Raw genomic sequence first — 23,211 nt, forward strand, 5'->3', positions numbered from 1 at the left:
ACTACTAGCTGAGATGAATGTGGGCAAGATTTATTAAAAGAAATTAATCACAAGTGTGATTGTATACAGGTGGCCAAAGCCACTTTGGAAAACACAGTTATCAACCTGAGATCTGTTTAAATAATTTGGAGGTCAGGTGCAAAAGGATTTTGACTTTACAGATGTAGTACCAAAAAGTCATGAGACTGTTTAGTAGATTATCTGATTACTTGCAAATGCATACAACTCTTTTGCACAACATAACCACTAAAGAAACTTTAGATAACATAACTTGTATGAAACACAGACACACAATGGAATTTTTATTTACTATAGAACCTTATTCCCAATACCTGCAGACAAAAAGTTGTTTAAGATGCATGGTGCTTTAATACACTGACCCATGCAAGATGTGCAGTTGGTAACTGACACAGGAAAAAAAACAAACACTAATGGAAAGAAGCTTACTAAAGTTTGCACAGAAAAGCACAGAAGGAGTTCAGGCTTCTTTTTCAAGTAAAGCAACACAAGCACAGTCTAATATTGTTCCTGTTCCTGTACAGTCTCTTTCAAAAGAGCAAACTAAAATAAATACGTATGATGTATGGGTGCATATTTGTATGGATGTATGTATATGCATATGTTTGAATATTTTAATCTCACTACTTAATTGGCTAAGCATCAGTAGAGTGATGAGTAAATGCACTAAAACACCACATGACTGCATACTGTACATCACTGTATTGAGACATAAGAAATACAAAATAGAAAGAAAGGTAATTAATTTGAAGCTGATCCTTACAGAAAGGAGCATGGAATAAAGGCTAAGAATGCAGCTCCCTCTAGCTGAAGAGCTTCTCAGGAAGGCACAAAGCACTGTTCATAAAGTGCTATGAAGATTAGCAATAGCAGTTTATACCATCTTTATTAACTACTTAAAAAGTTCAGGAGTAATACTTGCATTGGGACATCTCTGTTTTAATTTCATAAAGCAAGTAAAATGTACAGTGGGGTTTAAAGCACAGGCTAAAGCCTGGGTATTCCACTCATCCCAAATACCTACTGATACAGGCAAAATTAACCCATGCGTCTCATTTTTGTAACTACTTAAGTGAATTTTTTAGTAGTTTTTTGTTTGTTTACTTTACTATATCACAATTTCCAAACACATAAGATCATTTTCCTATTATTTACAATTATCATCAATTTGATTTCTATGCAAGCACATAGCAGCACTCAAAGTTGACTGATGGCTTGCAAATACATACTAAAAAACAAAGATAGCAGTAACTGCCAGGAACAAGTCATACACGTGCCATTTTATCTAACTCATCTGATTATAGGAACACTAATTAAATGATTTTAATACACACTTATGCCCACAAATCATGTGGTACTCTTGGACATAAGGGGCTGGTTACAGAGACTGACAAGATGTGATAGAAACCAGCTCCTCTTTCAGCCACCTCCTAGTAATGCTTCAACAGCAGAAAACCAAGTCAAGCTAATTTTACTGTAAGTCAGCAGAAAGTACCAGGAAGACCATCCATGTCCCCATCCCCAGGAAATTACAGGTCAATGGAGTGTGTCTTGCAGCACTTGTCTTTCATATCAGAAATCTACAAGGATGATCTGGCCCTAATTAAGAAATATTTTTAGTTTTTAAACAACAAAGTGTGCACAAACAAAACGCCAAATGAATTAAGAGGCTGAACTAAATAAAGATGTCTGGAATTCACCAAACTTCATGATCAAAGTCCAGCAACGACAAGTTTCTGGGGTTCGAAGTCTTAATAATCAAGGAATATAGCATTTGGATTAAATGTGGAGTCAAAAAAACATGGGGTTAAAAAACTCCAACACGTTCAAGATGCTAGGGAGCAAAAAGGGTTCAAATTAGTTTGTGGAAATAGAAGCAGATTAAATACCTAGAAATAGTTTAATGAGCTACTATACGCATGTGGAAGTGTTTCCATTTAATACTTATCTCTAACCACAAGCCAACCTCTGCAATGTGTGCATCCAACTTCTATACGGTTATGAAAATAATTTTTTGATGCTCCTTCAACTATAATCTGCTAGTGGGTGGGGAGGGGTATAAGATTCCAAATTCATCTTCATGCTGTTTTAAAACCCTAACCTTCAAGCAAGAGCTTGATCTATGGGAAACAGCTGCAGAAAAGTAAATCTTCTCCCTTTGAAAAAGTCCAGAGTGTATTTTTGTTAAGCATGTTTTGAAGTCATGGTAGGAAAATTAGTGAAAATTGTAAATCTGCTTGCCAATCTGGTTGTGTCTAACTCAAAGATCAGGGGAAAGATTCCAATTTAATACTAAGACCATGACAACCCTAGTTAAGCATGCTCTAGGGCAGAGCAGATGGGGCCCTTTGCTCACCTCCACACGTTTTGGATTTATTGCATGCACCCAACACGTTTCATATTAGACACCCCTTGACTGTGTACTTGAGACAGCAGGGTTCAGTATGCACTTCCCCTGCAGACCAATATATTATTCTAAATTGGGCTAAAGTGTTTCCGTTTTGTGAGTGATATAAAGTTCAGATTTGAGGGGTTTTATGCATTAGACTTGCAGGCCTTCAGCAAATCTTTTCATATCAAGAAAGTCAAACCTCAAAAAAGTCCATCTTACTGAATTAATTAATTAAGGATTCCATTCCATTGTGTTTAAGTAACATTCATTAATTCCATCGTAACATCTTCAAATGCATGGATCTGATCACCTCATGGTTAGTACCAACATGCATTAGGGCTCATTATGTCAATTGAATAGGAGTGCTGAGAATGAAGGTGTAAGTTTTTAAGACTGCATTTTATTTAAATTCCACCCAGAAAAACATAGAGCCACTAAAGAGAGGAATAAACTGAAGTTCTAAATGTCTACCAGAAGTACTAAAAACAAATATAAATATCCTTTGTAGTACTATGAAATACCCATAGATTAGGATTCACTGATTTCTATATTAGTAATCTTCTCAAAGAAACATTAAGATACCTTGTTTCTATACACTAGATTAACACACACAATTAGGAAACAGTTGAGGTTTTAAGGGCACAGGAATTATTAGAACCTGATTTCAATTACAAGCAGCATATTGAATTTGACACATCAGTATTTTACAGTGCTTACATAATGAAGTAAGCACTACACCATTCCAGAAATTGAAATAACAGACCTGCAGTGCTTGCAAGTTAGTTGCTCCAGCTGGATGAGTCAAAGCTCATAAGAAAGAGCATAGTCCTTCCAGTCGGTCCCTCTACATCAACAGATGATACCAGCTAATACCCTGAGGTGCAACACTCATCGTAATATTACATTTTCTACATACTTAGCATGCTCCTTGATCTGCTTTTAATAAAATGCCAGCAAGATGATTACACTTACTGAAATGATGTTCTGGAAGGCATGACATTTAAAGGAACTAGATTAATTAAGCTAGACTTGTATTCTTTACTGTCAAGCTACCTCCTAGAAAAAAAAAAATCGTATTTTATCCTTTAGGCATATCCTCAAGATGCCTCCCCTGAAAAGTCAGTTTATAAAACCTGCATGGCAAAAACAACAACAACAAAAACAAACGCTAGAGCTGTATACATCCATCAATATTGCCCATCTCTCACCTCAAGCAACAGAACATGACAAAGGCAGTTCCGATGTACGCTGAAACTTAAAGTTTGAGAGTACTAGCGGACTGCTGCCAATTAGTAACACTCAAATACATCTACCTATACATATTATTTAAGTAACTGAGAAAAAATGCAAAGCCAGAAGAGATTATTTAACACCTGGCCTACAGAAGTAACTGTAGCTCCCTGTGAAGCAATAATACCAAAGCGATTTACACATTATCCTCTGAAGAATGTTTAACATTGTTTCCATCTAAACATAATAATCACGTTTTCTGTTAAATAAACTAACTCTCTGAGCTGATCTTCATAGAGCATTCCCAATACTATAGTTACGGTACATAAATGCCATTGGGGAATGAGAAATATCCTTATAATCTGGTAACTTGGCCAACTATAATTTACAATACAATGCAATAAAGCAAGGGGTCTGACCATTATTTTTGTTACTTTCCTTCTGATTCCGCTGCCCAGCAAGGCTGATCAAGAACAAGGTTTCCAGTCAGGAAAGATGAAAGGTTTTCTTGTGCAGTATTTGTTCAGGCATCAAACAGATTAATAACTGCCTTTCTAGGGATGTTTAGCTGCCACCTAAACTTCACTTTCATAGAAGAAATGTCTCAGTCCTCTTCCAGGCTATTGCCAAATATAGATAGATAGATAGATAGATAGATAGATAGATAGATAGATAGATAGATAGATAGAGATATATTTCCAAATATAAAAATGGAGGCACATCAGATCTACACCACTGTACCAAAGGTGCATGCATCTTAACCCTTTCTGTTCACATCTCAAAGCAGTTATGAACACAGACAGCCCAGTTCTTTTATACAGGTACTTCATTGATAATAGTGCACATGATTTGATGAAGTAACTAAGAAAACTGGTACTATTTATTAAAGATGATAACAAAAGCACTGCACATATTAGTTAAACTTTGCTCATAGTTGTCAAGAGGCCAGACAGTAAAATGAAGAAAACTGGTCAGCCTAATAAGTTTGCAATGTGGTAATGTCATCCTAGGGAAGTTCCATATTATCTACCTGCAAAGAAACAAATAGGGAACAGAAAGCATCCTCCCTGTCCTTCAAAAGGTGCCTGTTTAGTTAATTGGCTTCGCAGGCAAACACAACAATGTCAGAGTTTGTTCATACTTTTGATTGTGTGATCTATGATTCAATTTGTTCCAACAACAACACAAGAAAGACACAAGCAAAAGGAGAAAACTGTTTTGTGCCAACAAGACTTAACTGAAGTCCTTGCCTTGCCTGAGAAACCTGAGCATGTGAGCTCAGCTTCAAGTAAATGAGCTCAGATTAACTGTATTTTTTTTTTCCAGTCTTCTGCATACAAGACATTGAGACTCAAAGTATGGCAGCATTGCTCATTATGATCTCAGTAAAATCTCAGTACTGGGAAATGATATGTTCAAATACACACACTGAGAAGTGCAGCTGAATGAAGGGAATGTCATGTCCTCATTTCTAAAACAGGTGACCACTAAAACATCCCCAGATGAGTACAATGGATACCTCAAGAACCAAACTATAACTGCCGCAGTCAGAGTTTGTGTAGCATGGAACCAATTCATAACCCAAACATCAAGAATGGGATTGATGTTTAGTTGTGCTTTTTTTTTTGTTTTTTTTGTTTTTTTTTGTTAAACAAAGCAGAAGTAAATGCTTAAGAGTGAATTAGTAAAACTGCATTAAGAACAACAAAAACTGGTGTCTACAAATATAAGAATTGGACGGGGAAAGCTCAAGATCTCACAAGATCTGAGGAAATTTTATTTATGTTCTCCAGTCTGACTTGAACTATCAACTCCAACTATATAATTTACGGGGAAGAAATGCTCAATTTTTGTTTTTTCACTGAAGCAAAAGAAAAACTGTGAAAGTTCCTCAAAATAGATTGGAATTGGTCAGGATAGGAAGAATTTGCCATATATTCAAGGTAGATCTTTTGTTTTGTTAAATTAGGAGACCACTAACTGAAAGAGCGAGAATTTATCAGCTTCTGTGTTTTTCAACAGAAGATTCAACTTCCCAGCCCTTGAAAATTACCAAGCATCAAGTAGAAGTCGCCTTGGTGAAGCGGTATTGCTAATCCAGGCGTCTCTATGTCCCATGCTACCTTCAAGCCTACATGCCAAACAGCTGGGTCTCTTCCCTTCAGGTTCCAATCACTCGTTTCTTCAGCTGATGAATCTTTAAAAAAAGAGGAGGGAAAAAGTGAACATAAAGGTATTAAGATGACAACCATAAAATACAATATCTGGTCAAGCAATACACACTTAATGATGACCCACATTGGTATAGTCTTAATAGGCTTAAATTTTTCACAATCTTCATCTGGTGTAATCAGCTTCTCCAAGGTCAAAAGTACATAATAGGTACCGAAATAACATAAGAGATTAAGAATTTCTTGCAAATAACTTTACTAAGATGAAAAATTCATGTTAACTACCAAGTAGAGGCAAACCAAAGTTCTTAATGGACTCAAGTTTTTCTGCCACTCAATACACATAATGAAAGTTTTACAGATACCAGCTTTTCTCACTAATTACCAAAACTTCAAGCAAAGGAAAAAAAGATGAAATAGGTGGATCACTGATGTAAGAATAGGTAACTTCTAAAAATTATTTCAAGTCAAACTGGAGATTTGTTTATATATTTGTAATTTCACTAAATCATAAACTGAAGCAAAGATGAAATAATGTGCACATGTAATGCAATGGAAAGCACAGCAATGACAGAGTAGCAGTGAAGTCCGAAGCTGCAGCAAGTGAAGATCTGCTCAAATACAACATACAGAGACATAGAAACAAACAAAAAAAAAAGATTACCTTTGGAAGGCCTCAGGTAGGCAGGGATCTCCAGCAAGATCTGTTTCCTCCACTGCCAACCCTTATATGAGGTCTGGGAAGGGATGGATCCTGGCTCCACCCCTTCCAGTTGCTCAGGTACACTGCATGCACCTGAGATCCCCTGGGTTGGCCCTGCCTTCCCACCAGGTGCTCCATCACTGCTTCAAGCCATGACTTAGCACTCCTGCTACATTCACAGAACAGTATATCTAGACCAATGAGGTTCAGGAAATCACCAAGAATCTTAACTGCCATTCTTTTCTCAATATTATTAGTCAAATGTGATAGATAATGTGGAAGAGCCAATGAAGATTCAATGCATTAGTCACAACGCTTTTCTTATCATTAAGTAACACAAGCACGTAAAGCTTGGGGAAAAAATAATCCACTGCATAAAAATAGTATTTAGAGCTTAATCCCTCAGAACTATTTTCAGAGCTTACCTCACTACATTATAAATTGTAAAACTGTGTATAAGAACAGTTTAAATTGAAAGACACAGCCAGCATTTATAACCAGGTATTTGGGAGCCATGGCATAACAGTCTTATGGCCAATGTAACAGAGCATTTTGACAGAGGGAGGATGAAGTTCTAATAAGCAGCTGGCACAAAATGGCAATCAACTGTTAGAAATCATCAACAATGTAGAATGCATAATTATTGCTTGTTAGTTAACAACAGTTTGTGTGTCTCTTTCACTGCCCATTGCAAATGTGCTTTTGTATAATATTTTCCACAACTTCAGTATTCATTTCATTGTAGAACACAAATACCAAAACACAGATTTATAATCTTACTATATCACATGCAGATAAGCGACCTTGAACTCCTAAATGTTCAAGTCATTCATCTCGCACGGTTACTGCAATGTTTGTTTAGCTGGAGATAACCTTCAATAAGTAATAAACTGTCTTTCTGTGTCAATTAAGTATTGCCTACCAGCAGGAAGCAGAGAGCCAAAACATCTCAAAAAGCCAGTGTGCAGACCTCAACTGAAACTCCTACTGTAAACCCATTCCCCATATCTCCTCTTGATTGCTGCTGCTCTCCTCTGGCTGCTGCTCTGGCTCAGGAGCAGCTCTAGGCCTTTCTATCAAGGAGCACACAAATGAGAAAACAAGAGTGAGCAAATACTCAGAAAAATCAATACTAAAGTCTTTGAGGGGCTTTCATATTTTCTGACCCGTTTGGATAAATCGTAACTTAATTTAAAAAAAAAAAAAAGATCTCTGAAAACTGCAAATAAGATGGTTTTCAAGGCATTTTTAATCCAATACATCATGGATATTATAAAAAGAGGTAACCTTTCTGGGTTAACTCTCTGTTATGCTGCTTTCCCATTCACTTTGGCAGCAGCACTGTTCACAATATGGCACCAATAAAATATAGAACTACAATCGGAGACAGCAATTTCAATGAAAGTTTCCTGGGGTCTCCTCATAAATCCAGCACCTTTGGAATGTGCTCGTTAAAATGACTTATTTTTTGCAGTTTGATAAATTTTTTATTGCTTAAGTACAGAGTTCAAATGTAGCTCACAGGCTCCTTTTCTCTGTATTCTCAATTATTGCACCTTATAATTATCAGCAGCAATTGAAACTGAATGCTCCTACCATGTTATTTTGGTAACAAATGGAAGAAAGGTGCTACTAGCTTTCAAATGCAAACTACTCCAGAAGTGGAAAAAACATCTTAACACTCATAGTACATCTCCAGGTAGCACTGACAAACTTTTACATAACATGAAACTTTATTAAAGTTCTCTATGTCATCCCTCAAGCATGACTGAATGCTGTATGTAAGTTAACAGTTCATATTTAAGAGAAAACATTTGAATGCATCTAAACCTTAGGTATATGAGAGTAAATCATGTGGGCCTTACATATGCACAGCACATAAAGAACATGTATTTATTCTAGAGTAAACTGTACAGAAATGGTCCAACACAGCAGCACTTAATGGAAAAAAGACAGTTTTATCTGCAGTTTTGAACTCTGTTAATGGTTATAGAATTTGTCCTGCAAGAAACCTTTATACTTGTACCCCAAAAGGAATGGTGCAACTGGTTAACAAGCTTGCCACAACATAATAGCTCAAACCTATCAGTAAGAACAGAACCACGAAAGAGCAGACCATACTCTGTTTCTCAGTAGCTGGCAGGACAAATTGAGTTTATACCCAGAGATATTTCATCTGCCTTACTACTGAAAAGCCATAACATAAAAAGTTAGTTAGACACTAGTAATCTATATATCGATACCCATAACATTAGCTTTCTCTTGCAACTGACATTCACAAAGAAAAGCCCAAGAACTGAAATATTTGTTGACCTTTATCTTATCAGTTTTCATCTAGAATACGTTGTCTAAATATATCAAGGCGATATTTATTTCTCTAAGCACCATTTCTATTCTTTCAACAAGCAACATGTCTGTTACTACCAACATTAGAAGTCACTTAATATTGTTGTTCTCATCCTGTACAAAACACTTTTCCACAACTTTTTCCATTAAGCAATGCATAGCTGAGATTATTCGTCAACTACAAATATAGATTTATGGCAATTCATAACAACTTCCACAAGTTCAGAATTTCTTATTTTCAAACCTAGTGAGGTAGTGACATCAGTAGTAAATATGAATTATTTTTATTCCCAATTCCTGCAGCAATGAAATAATCATTAAGTTCAGTGATAAAAACAAGCACGAGAGCTCCTTCTGGATCAGTCATCAATACAGCTCACCTCAGCTCTGCTAAGCTGTTTAGCATTACCTTGCCAGCTAACAGAGCTGTTTTATTTATTATTTTTACTACTTACAGAAAGCAACCAAACAAGATACAACAAAGTATCCAGAGGAAGTATCCATCTCCAGCCTCAAACTTCGTTTGTGGTAAATTCAGGTGAAAAGAAGATGGACATCTGCAGTGAGTTGGTTACTCTCCCCCTCCATTAAGATGGCACCTGAAACACCTCTACTTCAAAGTGCATTTTTAGCACCAACTATTGCTCTGCTGAGAAACAAAACTCTCTACAAAACTTACAAAAGATATTCACTAGAACACATCCATGAATTAAATTCAGTTTCTGAAAATGCTCTTAGTCTACCAGTATTTGGATTGCAATTCATTTCCATAAATAGAGCAGGAAACAAGAATCAGTCATTAGCCAATTATCTTAAAATTCTAAACAAGTTTTTAACCTCAATATTCCCACATGGCGTGTGTAAATTAATGTATTATTATACATCCTAAATGGATCAAAATTTGGAACTACTATTCAGATGAGCATTCAGCAAGACATCTATCTTATTTTGCTGCTTTAAAATGTACTTCGTGCAAAAGAAACAGTGATACTAATTACAGTATCAGCTTGTTCCATCATGTGTGTTTTGGCTCCAGATTTCTTCAGTGGCACATTAAAAACTGTTTCTACTTTAAATAAACACTAAACAAAGTTTCCAGCATCAAGCTTTCACTATGGCACCAAAAAGTGAACTAATGAACAAGCAGGTAGTTAGTTCATCTATAGCACTGCATGCTTTAATAACAGTTACTGAAATAAGCACAAAACAAATGATACCAAAATGCAAAGGGAAGTAAAAAGAAAAGCACAGAGCTGTGCATCTCTGGACAGTCAAAGAGCAACCTGGATGCCATAAGATCACTCAGCTCCCAGTGCTCCTGCTGTTCAGACTCTGAACAGGCTGGGGATTCTGCCTCCAGGCAGAAGAAATCTGTACCAGCTGCAGAGCTCTGCGAGCTCCAGCTTTCTCATATAAGCAGATTCCACAGATCCTCACTGTCTCAAATGTGACAGTGGTTTATTAAAAGACGGTTTATTTATGCTTAGAAAATTAAGTAGACAAATTACATGGATGCACTGGGTAGAATCTGACATCGACTTGTTAGAGAATCTTTTATTGAGTTTGCTAGGTGGACTGATGGAAAAATGGAAATTAACAACAGATAATGAATGAAAAAACATAAGCTATCGTTTTTATATAATAGTCTTTAGCCAAAGCCTCTCAAAATCAATGTGAATTCTCCTCATGTTTTGAAGGAAACAAAGGATTTTTGGAAGTACTAGAAGTCAACTGAAAATGACATGCAAATTAACATTTACAAATTCAAATAAAATCCAAATTCTAGTGTTCTGTTTGCAAAGCTGAGAACCACTCACCTTCACAGCTGTAGCTGTACACAGCAACTGTTGACCTCTCAACCAGATTCTCATCATGATGCCAACTCACTGCCATGTTCCCCATTCCAAAATAAGGCTCTTGTTTCAAGTACGGCATTTGTAGCGGATCCATATAATTTAATAAAGTCAAGTTATAAGATGTTCTCTTATTTAGACTTGTGCAGTCATCCTCTGGTACGTTGCAGTTGTTACTGCTTTGATCTTTTGAAAAAGACCCTTTCTCTGTAAGCGAAGTAGCAAAATTTTGGTCCCTATCTATTACAGTAGCGTCTTTGATATCTCTGGTGTCTAACAGACTTTGTCCTTGTAATGCCTTGACTGCTTCAATATGCAAGTAGTCATTAAGTTTGATTAATGCTTTACAAGCATCGTGTATTTGAGGGCTGCAATATTTTATTTCACAACCCTCAGTAGGCCAAGGAACTGTAAATAATCTTGTATTCAAGTACTTGTAAGTGCATCCTGGATTTCCAATTAATATACGAGACACTGGGGTAAAAAAATCTTTTCCTTTGATCCTTACAAGATCTTGAAAAAAACAATCGTGTTTCCGGAGGGTCAAAAAGCCCTTCTGTACCACCTGATGGAGCTCTGCAGGTACTGAATCCGACTTTCTGAAAATCAGCTTGGAATATCTGGTCTTCTGCTAAAGGAGAAAAGGAACAACAAAAAATTATTTTTTTTTTAACAAGTACTTCACTATATTCAACAATAAATTGACAAATTACAAGTCTGAGTCTTGAATATAGGAAAGAGAGAAATGTCAGATGCCAGTATTTGTTGATCATAGAATCACCAAAGACCAAGATCAAAAAGACTTCCTTAGCAGTCTGTTCTATCCTTGATAACCTTTCTACTGTCACGTTCATCAAGATGCCAGCTAGACCTCCTTTTTTGATTATAAAAATTGCCAAACTTGTTTCACTCTCATCCCCCCATCGTCAGCACCCCTTATTCTCACGTCCCCATCTGACCACACCAGCTGTGTTATCAGACAGGGATCAGAATTCAGCAGGTTTTATATGTAGCAACTCCTAGCAAAGCATGACACTGCTAACCAGCATCATCTTGCTTTGCATGTAACACACTGCTTCCCACTCCAGGAAGGAGTTTTACTTCATTAATATCACTTTCTAAGGAGGAAGGCATTACATAACTGCAACTTTTACTGGCTGCCTGTAAATCATTTTTAACTACTGTTGAGATTGTTCTGCAAAACAGACACGCACTCAGAGAATAAGTTCTTAAGAAGACAATGTTAACTGTATTTTTCATTGCAATTTATAGATAATAGAAACCAATGCAAACTATTGCCCTTGGTAAGGAAAAAGCTGCAGTGTGACTCTATTGGGTGTCAATCAATACTTTGGAAGCTCAGAACTGCTCACTAAGTTCATTTCCTCTTCTCACTAAGTCATTGCTGTAGGGAAAAGGTAGATACTGATGGTGCTATGGGAAAAGAAATAAGGAAAGGTGAACCCTGAAGGCACTGGGAACAGGGTTAGAGCCCACAGATGCATAAAACTGATCTAAGTATTTTTCTCATGTAATAGCTTATGTTCAAAGTGCTTTTAGCAAAACAAAACCACTACCACAAAAGCATTATATCAGCCTACAACACACCTGCGGGCTCCTACTTGAGCTCAAAACCACTTCACTAGTACTTCCTTCTTCTAAGTGGGATCTAAACCTGACTTTCAGGAAAGACATTTAAAATGCATCTTTTGAAAATACAAACCAGTCACTCAGTACGCACATTTTCTACTGCATGCAAACAGTTCTACATCAGCATCATAACATGTTAACTCACAACATTTAACAGAAGACTTTATATGACTATGGATCTAATAAGAAGGTGAATGTAAAAAAAAGCCTGTTTTAGCAGTAATATTTAAATATGATAAAACTCTGTCCATCTACATAACTTGACACTACTGCTGGTCAATTCTTAGAGAGACGCTAACTCCCTTTCTTCACACATTTTTACAGTTTCAGATAAGTAGTTTCCTGGAAATAGGGGAAAAAGTTAATTTGATATCACAATAATAGATACAGATAATAATAATTCCTGACAAGAGTATTTACATGCTTAACTCTACATGCCAAAGCTTAAAAATACTTCCAGATATTTATTTGAAGGTTTTTCTATAATCTCCAGCACAGAAAACTGGATCCCAACTTTCATTAAAAGAACTGAGCATAAACAGGAGAAACAATTGCCAAGAGCCTGGAACAATTCCATTAGAGGTCATGAACCACTCAACTTGTTTCAGTCAGTGCTTTTTGTTTGCAGCCTTTGAATGGGACTATGAAAGAGAAAAACCTTAATGACAAAGAACTGAAGGCAGTAACTGCAGGTTTCGTGTATTTATAGTGACAGTCAGATATGTGGGCACATGTTGATGGGAATTAACAGTTATTTCATAATTGTTCTTCATAACAATATGTTGTGACATAAGATTACTGCATCAATGGTTTCATTAATGCTTCTGCAGTTCAGATTAACCAACAATTACATTATATAGACTACTATGGCATATAGAAGCATATACAACATATATATTTGCAATCTTTTATTATATCACTAAATACACTGTGTTGCTGGTATGAATAACACGCATACAGTTCCAAACTATTAGAGAAGCAGGGAAATAACAATATGATGTAAAGCAATTAAATGCTTGGAATCATGTGCTAGAGAGGAAGCACACCATTTTCATCTTATTTTTAACCAAAGAAACAATATTGCATTCCCCTCCCAAAATACCAAGGTAATGGCTTCCATATCCTTTTATTGATCAAGTCAGAGGCATGTTACCTTTGGACTGTGTTTTAAGATTATATGCTTAAGAACTGCTTCATTATGGAATTTTACGTGTCACACTGAAGATTCTACCTTAATCTTAACACTACCCTGCTATCTCAGAAGTCAGGAAATGGAAACACGTTTCTGACACACGACAAGAAAACAGTTTGGTCTTCTTTAAATCTCTAAGTCATTGTGCTATGTCTAACATAAGGAAGGCATTAAGGGATCAGAGCTCAGGGTGAATGCTAGGTTCATACTGGACACCTCGTTGTTTTGGGGGGATGGGGAAGAGGGAGGAATCATGTACTGCATGTTGTAACTCTGACAGCAAGTATCAAAGGTCAATTCACTGCTCACTGGGAGAAAAAAAGAAGGGGTTGTGTGACTGGCAACCACAGGACAAGAAAAAAAAAGGCACATGTGATGGTTGATTCTCCATCTGAATGTCACATACACTATTTCAAGTACACCCATGTTCTGACTTCCATATCCATCACCCTACAGAGTAAACTAAAGTTATAACAAAGCTGGAAATCAGCAACAAAGGACACCTTGATAAATAAAATGATACACCACTAAATAAGTTTGTGTTTCACATATTCATATATTGCCCTTTTTTAAAATTTTTTTTAATACAGACTTATTTGCTCACAAACATCCTTAAATATTACAATGCTTTAGCCAACAGTTTGGGGCCCATTTCTGAAATCCTTCATCAGTCATGAAACCTATTGGAAGAGGATGTCAGTGAAGTTCTGCTTGTGATGGAACTGTTTAGTTCTGTTCAGACTGTACACTTCCATACCTGTCAGTAGACAGTAATTTCTGAATTACAACCCAACTAAGCTTTACAACACATTGGAAGCATGCTGCTTTAGAAAGGGCAGATCCTCAGAGAAGCAAGGCAGATCTCTCCTGGGAAGACAGACTAAAGAACTAAACTTTATCGCATGCAACATTATGTTTTGCCAATCAGTTGACTTCAAGCTCTTATCCTTCTTACCCACTCTTTCCCATCAAAGAACCTGTAAAATCTGCATGTGTGATGAAAGAGACATTTCCCAGTCTCAGAAAGAATTCAAGAGACATGATGCTTATCATATATACTTAGAAGTCCCTAGCGTACACAAACAATACACAAACTACAATTCTGTATAATGCAACTGCAATGAATCTGAACTCCAGTAAGGCTTGAGTAGGTCAGATTTGTCTGTTTATCCTCATTTTCTTCCACTTATAAATTCCTAACACCAAGCAAAGGAGCTGCTACTTGGACAGCCTGAGCAATAACTTATCTTTTCCTGTCAGCTCTGTAAGACTGTGGATGTAAAAGACAGGGGGAGAAAAAAAAAGAAAGAAAAAAAAAAAAAAAGATGCTGGGCAAGATCAGATATAAAAAGTGATCAGGAGGGAATATATTACCGGAGTAGCACAGAGAAAACACCAAGCTGCTCGAGTCTCTGAAGTAGGAAAGGCTTCCTGAACACTGGCTTCAGACTGAAAAGAACTTCTTTTCAGAGAAGAAACAACTCTCTAACAAGATCTTGTTCACTTTTCCTTTCCCACTCCCGCAGAAGTGCACCACAACAGCAAGTCTGCAAGTCATTTTACAGCTGGTAACGATCCCAACCAAGAGCTTACTTCCACTATGGTCAGCACTCGAAGATTACAGAAAACTGTGCTTTTCCTAAGCACCTTACAACTCCAATCAAGTAGAAATGTAAGGGAAACATACAAAATGCTCAGTATCACTACTGCCATCCTATGATAAAACTGTTTGATTTTATGCTCCTGACTTGTAATCCAGAGCCCAACAGAGGAATTGTTAAATGTGCAAAACATTTCTTGGCATTGACATCCTATGAAAGAGAAAATCATCTTTGCCAGTGAGGAGTGTGGTATCATATAGAGCCATATGCCAATGAAAGGCAGGTGACATTCCTGTAATGCTATAGCTGTTAAGAGATTCTTTCTTATGCCTTTTATCTTACTGTGTTTGGATTTGATCTGATTTAACCTACAATTCCTGCCATATGGTTTCTAGCTGACCTAAAAAGATCCAAGGCAGATACAGAATATTCTCCTACTCATTTCATGGTAATCCTCAAAACTTTCATTTGGCTTACTTCCCATGTAGCTAGCTGGCCTGTTTTCACTTCTGTTTGGTTTCATTTGAGGCATGCATTCTAGTTTTCACCATTCATTTTCTCTGCAAAATTAAGGGTTACTTATTGTTTAAAAGCTTAACCATGCCAAGAAACATTTTTCATATTTTGCCAAATCTTCTCAAATCATAAATATAGCAAGTTGCAAAAACATTAAAAGAAAGACAACACTAGCTTTATTTCCATGAAGCATAAGAAACAGTGATTCATTGTTACATGAGTTGCATGGCTACACACTTTGGGAAAATAAATAAGGCATTTAGTTACTCCTAGAACACAGATTGTCACTTCAATAATTATTAATACATATCCCTATAGATTCCAATATGGAAGTAAGAAAAAGTGAGCTTGAAAAACTGCTCACACCTTGAATCAAATTAAGTTTGAATCTTTCATTCTTGAATATGTTGATTCTAGAGGTCGTATTTCACTGTTACTTTTACCAGTCATCAGGAAGAACTAGAAGAAGTTCTTACGGTATGTCTTGTTCGTTGAATGCAAGCAGCCACTTTGGTTTAAAACAAGCATAGTTAAAAGAAGTACATTACCAAATGATGGAAATCGGCATCAGCTGGTGTCAGGTATGGAAGTTTGCCCTCTCCAAGTTCTTCAAGAAGCTTTTTTTTCTGTTTTGGGAAATAACATTAAAGCACAAAGTTAGACTAATAATATTGGAACACAAAGTTAGACTAAGGAACAAGATAAAATGAAGAATAAAACTTGTTGTACAGAAACAGCAAATGTGCCATTAATTCTCACCAGTTCTGGAAAAAAAATAAAGAATAAATAGATGCAAAAATCAGTGAAGATTTTCCACTTAAGAGCAATTCACCTCATGTAATTTCAGAGAATAATTCTTTAAATCTCACCTCATTAAACGGATAAAAATCCATGTTGCTCCAACATTCTTCAAACTAAGTCTGAGCTTAGATTTCGATACCTATTTCTTATTTTGTTCTTCTACCTTGTTTTGTGGACCTAGAACACATATTCCATTTAATGGCTTAGTAATTTTATATTAAAATAACGAGCCTAAATGTTGGCCACATTTTGAAGTGATTGTTAAAATGGGAGTATGAATGAAAAACACTAAAAAAAAAAAAAATAAAAATCACAACAAGCAGAAAACACAACCATCTACTGAAAACCATTGTTGATAATATTTAAAACTCCATTCTCAGCATGTACTGTTCCAGCAGGCAACAAAACTCTGATGTGATGCTGGCAGCAACCACAGAACCAGCTGACTGCATGGAGGTTTTCCCTGCCCCTCTATCTCAAATCTCAATTTGTTACAGAATAAGGGATCCCCACCAATGTTCAGCCGACACTATCACTGATTAATTGTTAAGAAAAAAAAAAAAAAGAGCTTAGTTTTCCAAGATCTGTTTTGCTGTTGTTTGTTTATTACTAATAAAACTGGCCTAGAAAACTTGCATTTTTTCCTTAGTTTCTTTTTTCTTTTATCCTGCCAAGATGGTTTCTATAAAAGCTTTGTTTATTAACCAAAATTTACTAATAGGAATACAACTGAAAGAACCTTTTTTGTTATGAGTATTCCAGATAACAAAAGGATTCAAATTCTCATTTTTACAGCAATCTTTTCAGCTACATGAGCACTACCAGCAGAAATAACTGAAACTGCAGCTTGCTCTGAACTTGTTGCAAGAAGAGCAGATGAAAATGGAACAAGGTTTTTAAAGGAGTAGAATTGTGATACAAAGGAAACATCATAACTAAAAGAAATATAAATGGAAGAGCAGGTTACTAACACTTTTCTAAAGCATATTTATACAGAAACAACTGCATATTTCATCACTTAGATGTCAACGCAGATTGCTTATTCCATAGAGAACTCATCGTTATAAAGCAACATTTCTTATTCTTCTCATAAATTTCCCTTTTCATAATCTTTTCAGGTTGCAACTCTTTAATATGTTCCATATACAGTGAAAACAGATTTCTTACATTCTGGTGATCCTATTATAAAATGCAGGAAGGGGGTGTTAAGTATTACATGTAATAATTCCTGGTTCATAACAAACACCTAAACAAGGATAGGTGAGCTATGAAAAACGCTAATACACATTTTATTCAGTGGTGGCAAACAACTGAAATTTAGGCACCAAGACAGAAGATAGACAGACTTAAGAAAGAAGTGTAGGAGATTTTAAGGTTTATAACTACTAGCATAGCCAAATACAAATCTGAGCAGACAGTTCTCACATACTCATCTCCACATTCTCAGTCTGCTGTTCTTCTTACAAGACCAACAACACAGCAGCACTGGAATTTGGAAAGTAGGACTGTAATTTCTCTAGGTCTCTAGTTTCCATTGGGGACACATTATATATTGACATCAAGTCATCAGGGGAGCAGAGCATAATGCAGCTTCAGATTATGTTGGCAGAAAATGACATGCTAATATGCTGTATATTCCAAAACAATAACTCTCTCCTATTATGAAAAGCTTGCTACAATTCTATTACATGAAATCACTGAAAACATTAGATTGCTTTTGTCAGCTGTAAAATAAAGCCCATTAAACAGCAGGGAAAAAAAATAAAAATCCTGCATTTCAAACATGGACTCAACTGTGGGAAAAAGAGGTGGGAAGAAGAGAGATTCTGACAATTTCTTTGTCAAGTCTCAGCCTCCTGGCAAAAACACACACAACATTGAAATGCACTCTTGTGTATAGGTAGTACTCGCTCACATGTGATTGTCAGATCTGGCTAAGTGCCGTGCCTCAGCTGATGTACAGACTAATACACACAGCTGGGTGGTGGAACGCACTGCTCATCTCCTATGCGAGAAGCTGTCACACGGATGTCAGAAGCATCAAGCCACTCTCTACTACCTCCAAAAAGTCAAAAAAAGAAAGTCTGAGGATCTAGCTGCGCCAGCTGGTTGATGCCAAGTGTAAGCACTGCTACATAAGCACTGCATAGAGCGCGTCTAATCCTTAAGTAAACCCTTGCATACAAAAAATTGCCTTTCCTTGAAGTTATCTTAAAAATATATTGCTAAATTGGATTTATTTTTTGTTTATTTGAAAATTATTAATGCCAAAACAGTTCATTCACACACTCACATTTTTTATGTCTGATTTTTACACTTACATAGGCCACTCTGAAAGTAATGCCTCCTATTTACTTGCATGGAAACCACAACAGATATAATGAGCACTATGTGATCAAGCAAATCCTCAGCTACAACACACTATTTTGCAACGCTGTCATTCCCATTAACCATGTGGCCAGCCATGAGCAAGAGCCCCTACGCCATGCTCATAACAATCTGCATCAGCAGGTGACCACTGTCACTGTCGCCGCTGCTGAAATGCAGCACCTGCTGCCTCACTGCGCTCACATCCACTATTTGGTCTCCAGAAACATTCAGCAAGCACTGATGAATGTTGATGGGTGCCATTTTCTTTCACACTTTTTTTTTTTTTTTTTTTTTTTTTTGACACTTTTGAGTCAAGGAGCAGGACAGTGTCAAGTTTTGCAACTAACATTTCCCTGCAGGTTAATTCCATTCTCAAAAGGTTTCACGTCCCCCTTCATTGTAAAAGAGAACTTCGATAACCAGGCTACAAAGCTTTGCCACAAAGTAGAATTTCTATTGAGTTTTATCAAACAGAAGGGAACAGTCTCTGTCCAATTGATTGATCATTGTTTTGGCTGAAACAACATATTGAAAAGTACCTGCACTCAAATATTACTGAAATTACTGCTGAAAACAAATTTAAGGCCATAACATCTCAACAATTTCTAACACATAAAAAAAATCTGAGAGCATTAAGCAGAAAAATAGTTTTTCTAGTAGTTAGTACAAAATGCACTCATGAAATCACTGTAGAAGTTGCAGTTAAGCACAGAATCCAACTTAAGTCAATGCCAGCAGGATTTGCCTCCAAGATAACCCCCAGGGCTGTTTGCTGCCCTGCATTTCCCATGAACACAGGGGAAAGCTTCAGCTTTGCTACACCAAGGAATCTCTCTGGGCCTGAAGCACCATCCCATACAAACATAAAAAGTCAATCACAAATCCAAGACACGGACAGACAATAATGACAATCAAATATTTAGACATGCTGACTTTTAGTTCTACAACAAGCACTCCCTTACATGAGCAGTTAAAATATATGATTTATTCAAATTATCCTGTTTCCCAAAAACATGGCTGTTATTCGCTGCCCTGGAAAGGAACATCTCAGTATTCCCCCCAAAAAAGACATTTCGGAAAACAGGGCAATTTGAAACTTCAGACAAGTGCATTTCCAACACATGAGGGAATGCAAGCAATTTGCAGTCCACTGCTGGGTACATACCTTCAGCTTACAATCAGCATTACACAGAATAAAGGAGAAGATGAATCCTGCTATGGAGAAGGCACATGGAAAGATGATTCAGGCAAACCAAACATCTGACTGTTGCATTTATCTTCCTGTTGTCTTCCTATTTTTACAATTATTGATTTCACTCAGTCAGATTTTCATTACTTGCAAGGATATCATACACTCAGTAAGCTGGGGACCGACCATCTGCTACATTCCACAGAAGGCTGAGAACAGGCTGAAGACTTGGATCACCTCCTCAAGCAAGTACCAGTGTGCCAGGTATGCTGAAAATAGCACCATCAGCAAACTTCCAGGGGCAGTTGCTTTGGTCTGGGTTAAAGGAAGTATCATCTGTACCTTCATATTGTTTTCATCAGTAGTTTTTTGTTTCACAAGAGGTTATCAGAGTTAGGAAGGCAGCACTTGCATTCCCTACTCAAAAAGAATGCTCTCACGATAGGATTCAACCTCAGACACAAACACTGGGCTTTCCATAAGTCCCTCCCTCCTATTAGCTTTTTCCTTCCATAAGAAGGCATGGTGGGGTCTATGCGGTTTTACCATTGTTTTTAAGCTAACTGTTGCAGAATGTGGATTTACTTCAGGTCGTTGATGGAGAAAAGCATCAATGCTCTCAAGTGAGAGAAAGGAAGAATATTAAATTTATATGGTCAAAATTTTGTGATGCCATAATAAGATCCCATTTACAAAAAAAAAAACAAATAGCCATCACTTCACAGGAACTTCCACAGCCTTTTCCCCCAACATTCTTTCGCATGATTATAAAAATAGAAATCAACTTTGGGATACCTACTTAAAGCAGGAATGTGATTTCTGAATTTGACATTTCTTTAAAAGCATGAAGCTTTCCAAGTGTTACCTATTAAAACTTCAGAGCAACCAAGATCCTTCAAGCGGCTCACTGAAAACAGTTATGTCAGAAGCAAACCTAGAGTAATAAAAAATACATTCTAAGTGCACTATTACAGCTTTTATTTCTCCATTATCACATATATTAGATTTCAGATTTTTTTTTTCATCCAGTTATTTCTGTAAATGCCGCTCATTAAAAGATCTTAAGGGACTGGCCAATTTTACAGCACCATTTATTCACATGAAAATGTTATGTTTCGAGATTACCCTTCATTATAGTCAAGATTTACCAACAGCCTCGTCCGTGCTACATTCCTTCTGTCAGAAATACTGGCAGGCATCTGACCATGCTACTCTGTGCTTTGCATCCTACAGCTCCCTCCACCCTCCCCACGATACTATATGCCAAAACCATTTTCATCTTAATGACAAGAACTTATATTATTCTCTATAAACAAGCGTTCAGGTTATCTATGACTAGCGATATTTAACAGCCCATAACTCCATTTCCGAACAACACTGTATTTCAGCCCGCTGGTTATTTAATACAACACCATGCATCTGGCTCTCCCACTGCGACGCAAGCAGACCTCAGCTCTACCACCAACCTCTGTAACTAAGCAGCTGTCTAAAGGACTGCTTGATGCTTTCTCCTGTGAAGGTGCTGCCTGGCTTTACTTACTGATTTCAGACTCTTTTTGCCTCCCTCATAAATCAGCAGGCCCAGGTTCTGGCACACACACAGACCAGTCATGCATACATACAACATACTTGACTGATGTAACTGAACCACGAGTTAATTTATGCACTGAGGCAGCTCAGCAATGTGTGAAAAGTGTCTTTGCTAACAGTATCCCCTCTCTGACCGCCTCGAGATGTTAAGTGCCCCTTAATTGTTGTTTTAACCTACAGGAACATTACTCTTCAGCCAGTGGCTGTTAATGGAACAGAACTGGACATTTTCTCACCCAGTTGAGCGTAGATAGGTTACACATGGCTTAGTACTTTATGTAACTATAATAGAAATTTTAAATGATAAATCATTCAAATGCAGCCTCTTTTTGCTGACAAAATGTTCCTGAGCCTCCTCAGCATACCTCTCAAACCTCTACCATCCCTGCAAATATCCTGACACCAGCATGCATTCCTGTTTCCCTGTATCATTTGTGTATCTCCCTCTTCCAATGGGCATCATTCAAGCAAACAGATCAGCCGTATTTGACCAGAAGAGCTTCAGTACTTCAGGTGAAAACAACCAAGTTTCAATCAGATATCCAATTCTTCTTCTTCACATTTATATGCGGGCAAGAGCACTCACATGTCTAAGAAAATATTTAAACAGGTGGATATTTTTAGGATCCGTATCTTGTTTGTGGATCACAAGCTACTAATAAGGATACTATGGAATTTTTACTTGTCATACTTTGCATAGTTCTGTAGAAAAACAGTTAATATATGTAAAGAAACCACATCTCCTAACCAAGTAATCAGATCACCTCCACTGAACTGGAAGGCAGAGAGTTTTCATACTGGCTGTCGCCAATAATTGATTCCACACAATGCAGCAAAAACACCCAGTCTCAAGGAATCAAGTATAATGGTTTGATCAGGTGTGAAATCCTGAGCAATCCTTAAGCATAGAAAAGGATTCAAACTTTAAAACCAGATAACGTAAAAATAAATTATGAGGAACGTTAACAGCAAAAAGAGGATACATTTGGCTGCACTGCCTGCAGACTGAACCACTTGTTAAGATGAGGTCTTTCTCTCCCCCCAGTGTATTTGCACCTCACTTAAGATGGGATGGGACCTTCTGTTTCTACAGAAATAGTTCAAAGCACTAAACTTACACAGTAGAAGATGTATACGTGAAGGCATGCCCCACGGTATGCAGACATCTGGATTTGTGTCGTGAAAGAACAATTGCTTTGAAGTCACTACAAGGAATGCAATCAGCTATGACTTTTGACAACTTCTCTTTGGAGATGCCCTCCACCAACCAGCGTGAGAAAGAAAACTGGCTACAGGAAAGACAGTACCATATTCCTGTGGGAAATTTAGACCTGTTGATCAAGATGACACCTTTTGAAATAGAGATAAAATCCAAGACTGAACTTGCAATTTCTGTTGTGGGTACAGTTGATTATAGCCTTTTATCCTATCACATACTTCCCATTCAAATTACTAAAGATGATTCTTAAGATTAATCATGTGATCTAGGCAAACACCACTGCTTACAGATAAACTATCAGAACCACCTGCAAGATAAAAAATGCAATGAACTTTCTTGCAGCTTTTCATCATTTCCAGGAAAGACTGGG

At 37.0% G+C, this 23,211-nt stretch overlaps 1 protein-coding gene across 6 annotated transcripts in view; it reads right to left on the minus strand.

The window, feature by feature from the left end:
- Positions 1-23,211, minus strand: part of FTO (FTO alpha-ketoglutarate dependent dioxygenase) — a 216,738-nt gene that overhangs the window by 164,291 nt on the left and 29,236 nt on the right. For 4 of the 6 annotated variants that reach the window (XM_015873817.2, XM_015873820.2, XM_032447001.1 and 1 more), the window contains exons 2-4: positions 16,221-16,298; positions 10,678-11,344; positions 5,694-5,837 (exon numbers count right to left, since the gene is read on the minus strand). In XM_015873817.2, the coding sequence (XP_015729303.1) occupies positions 5,694-5,837; positions 10,678-11,344; positions 16,221-16,298 (889 nt within the window). Of the gene's footprint in view, positions 1-5,693; positions 5,838-10,677; positions 11,345-12,321; positions 12,429-16,220; positions 16,299-23,211 lie in introns of those variants that run through there. The other 2 variants (XM_015873818.2, XM_015873821.2) reach the window with 2 other exon arrangements.

This window comes from Coturnix japonica, chromosome 11 (assembly GCF_001577835.2).
Source record: "Coturnix japonica isolate 7356 chromosome 11, Coturnix japonica 2.1, whole genome shotgun sequence".
Classification (NCBI taxonomy): Eukaryota; Metazoa; Chordata; class Aves; order Galliformes; family Phasianidae; genus Coturnix; species Coturnix japonica.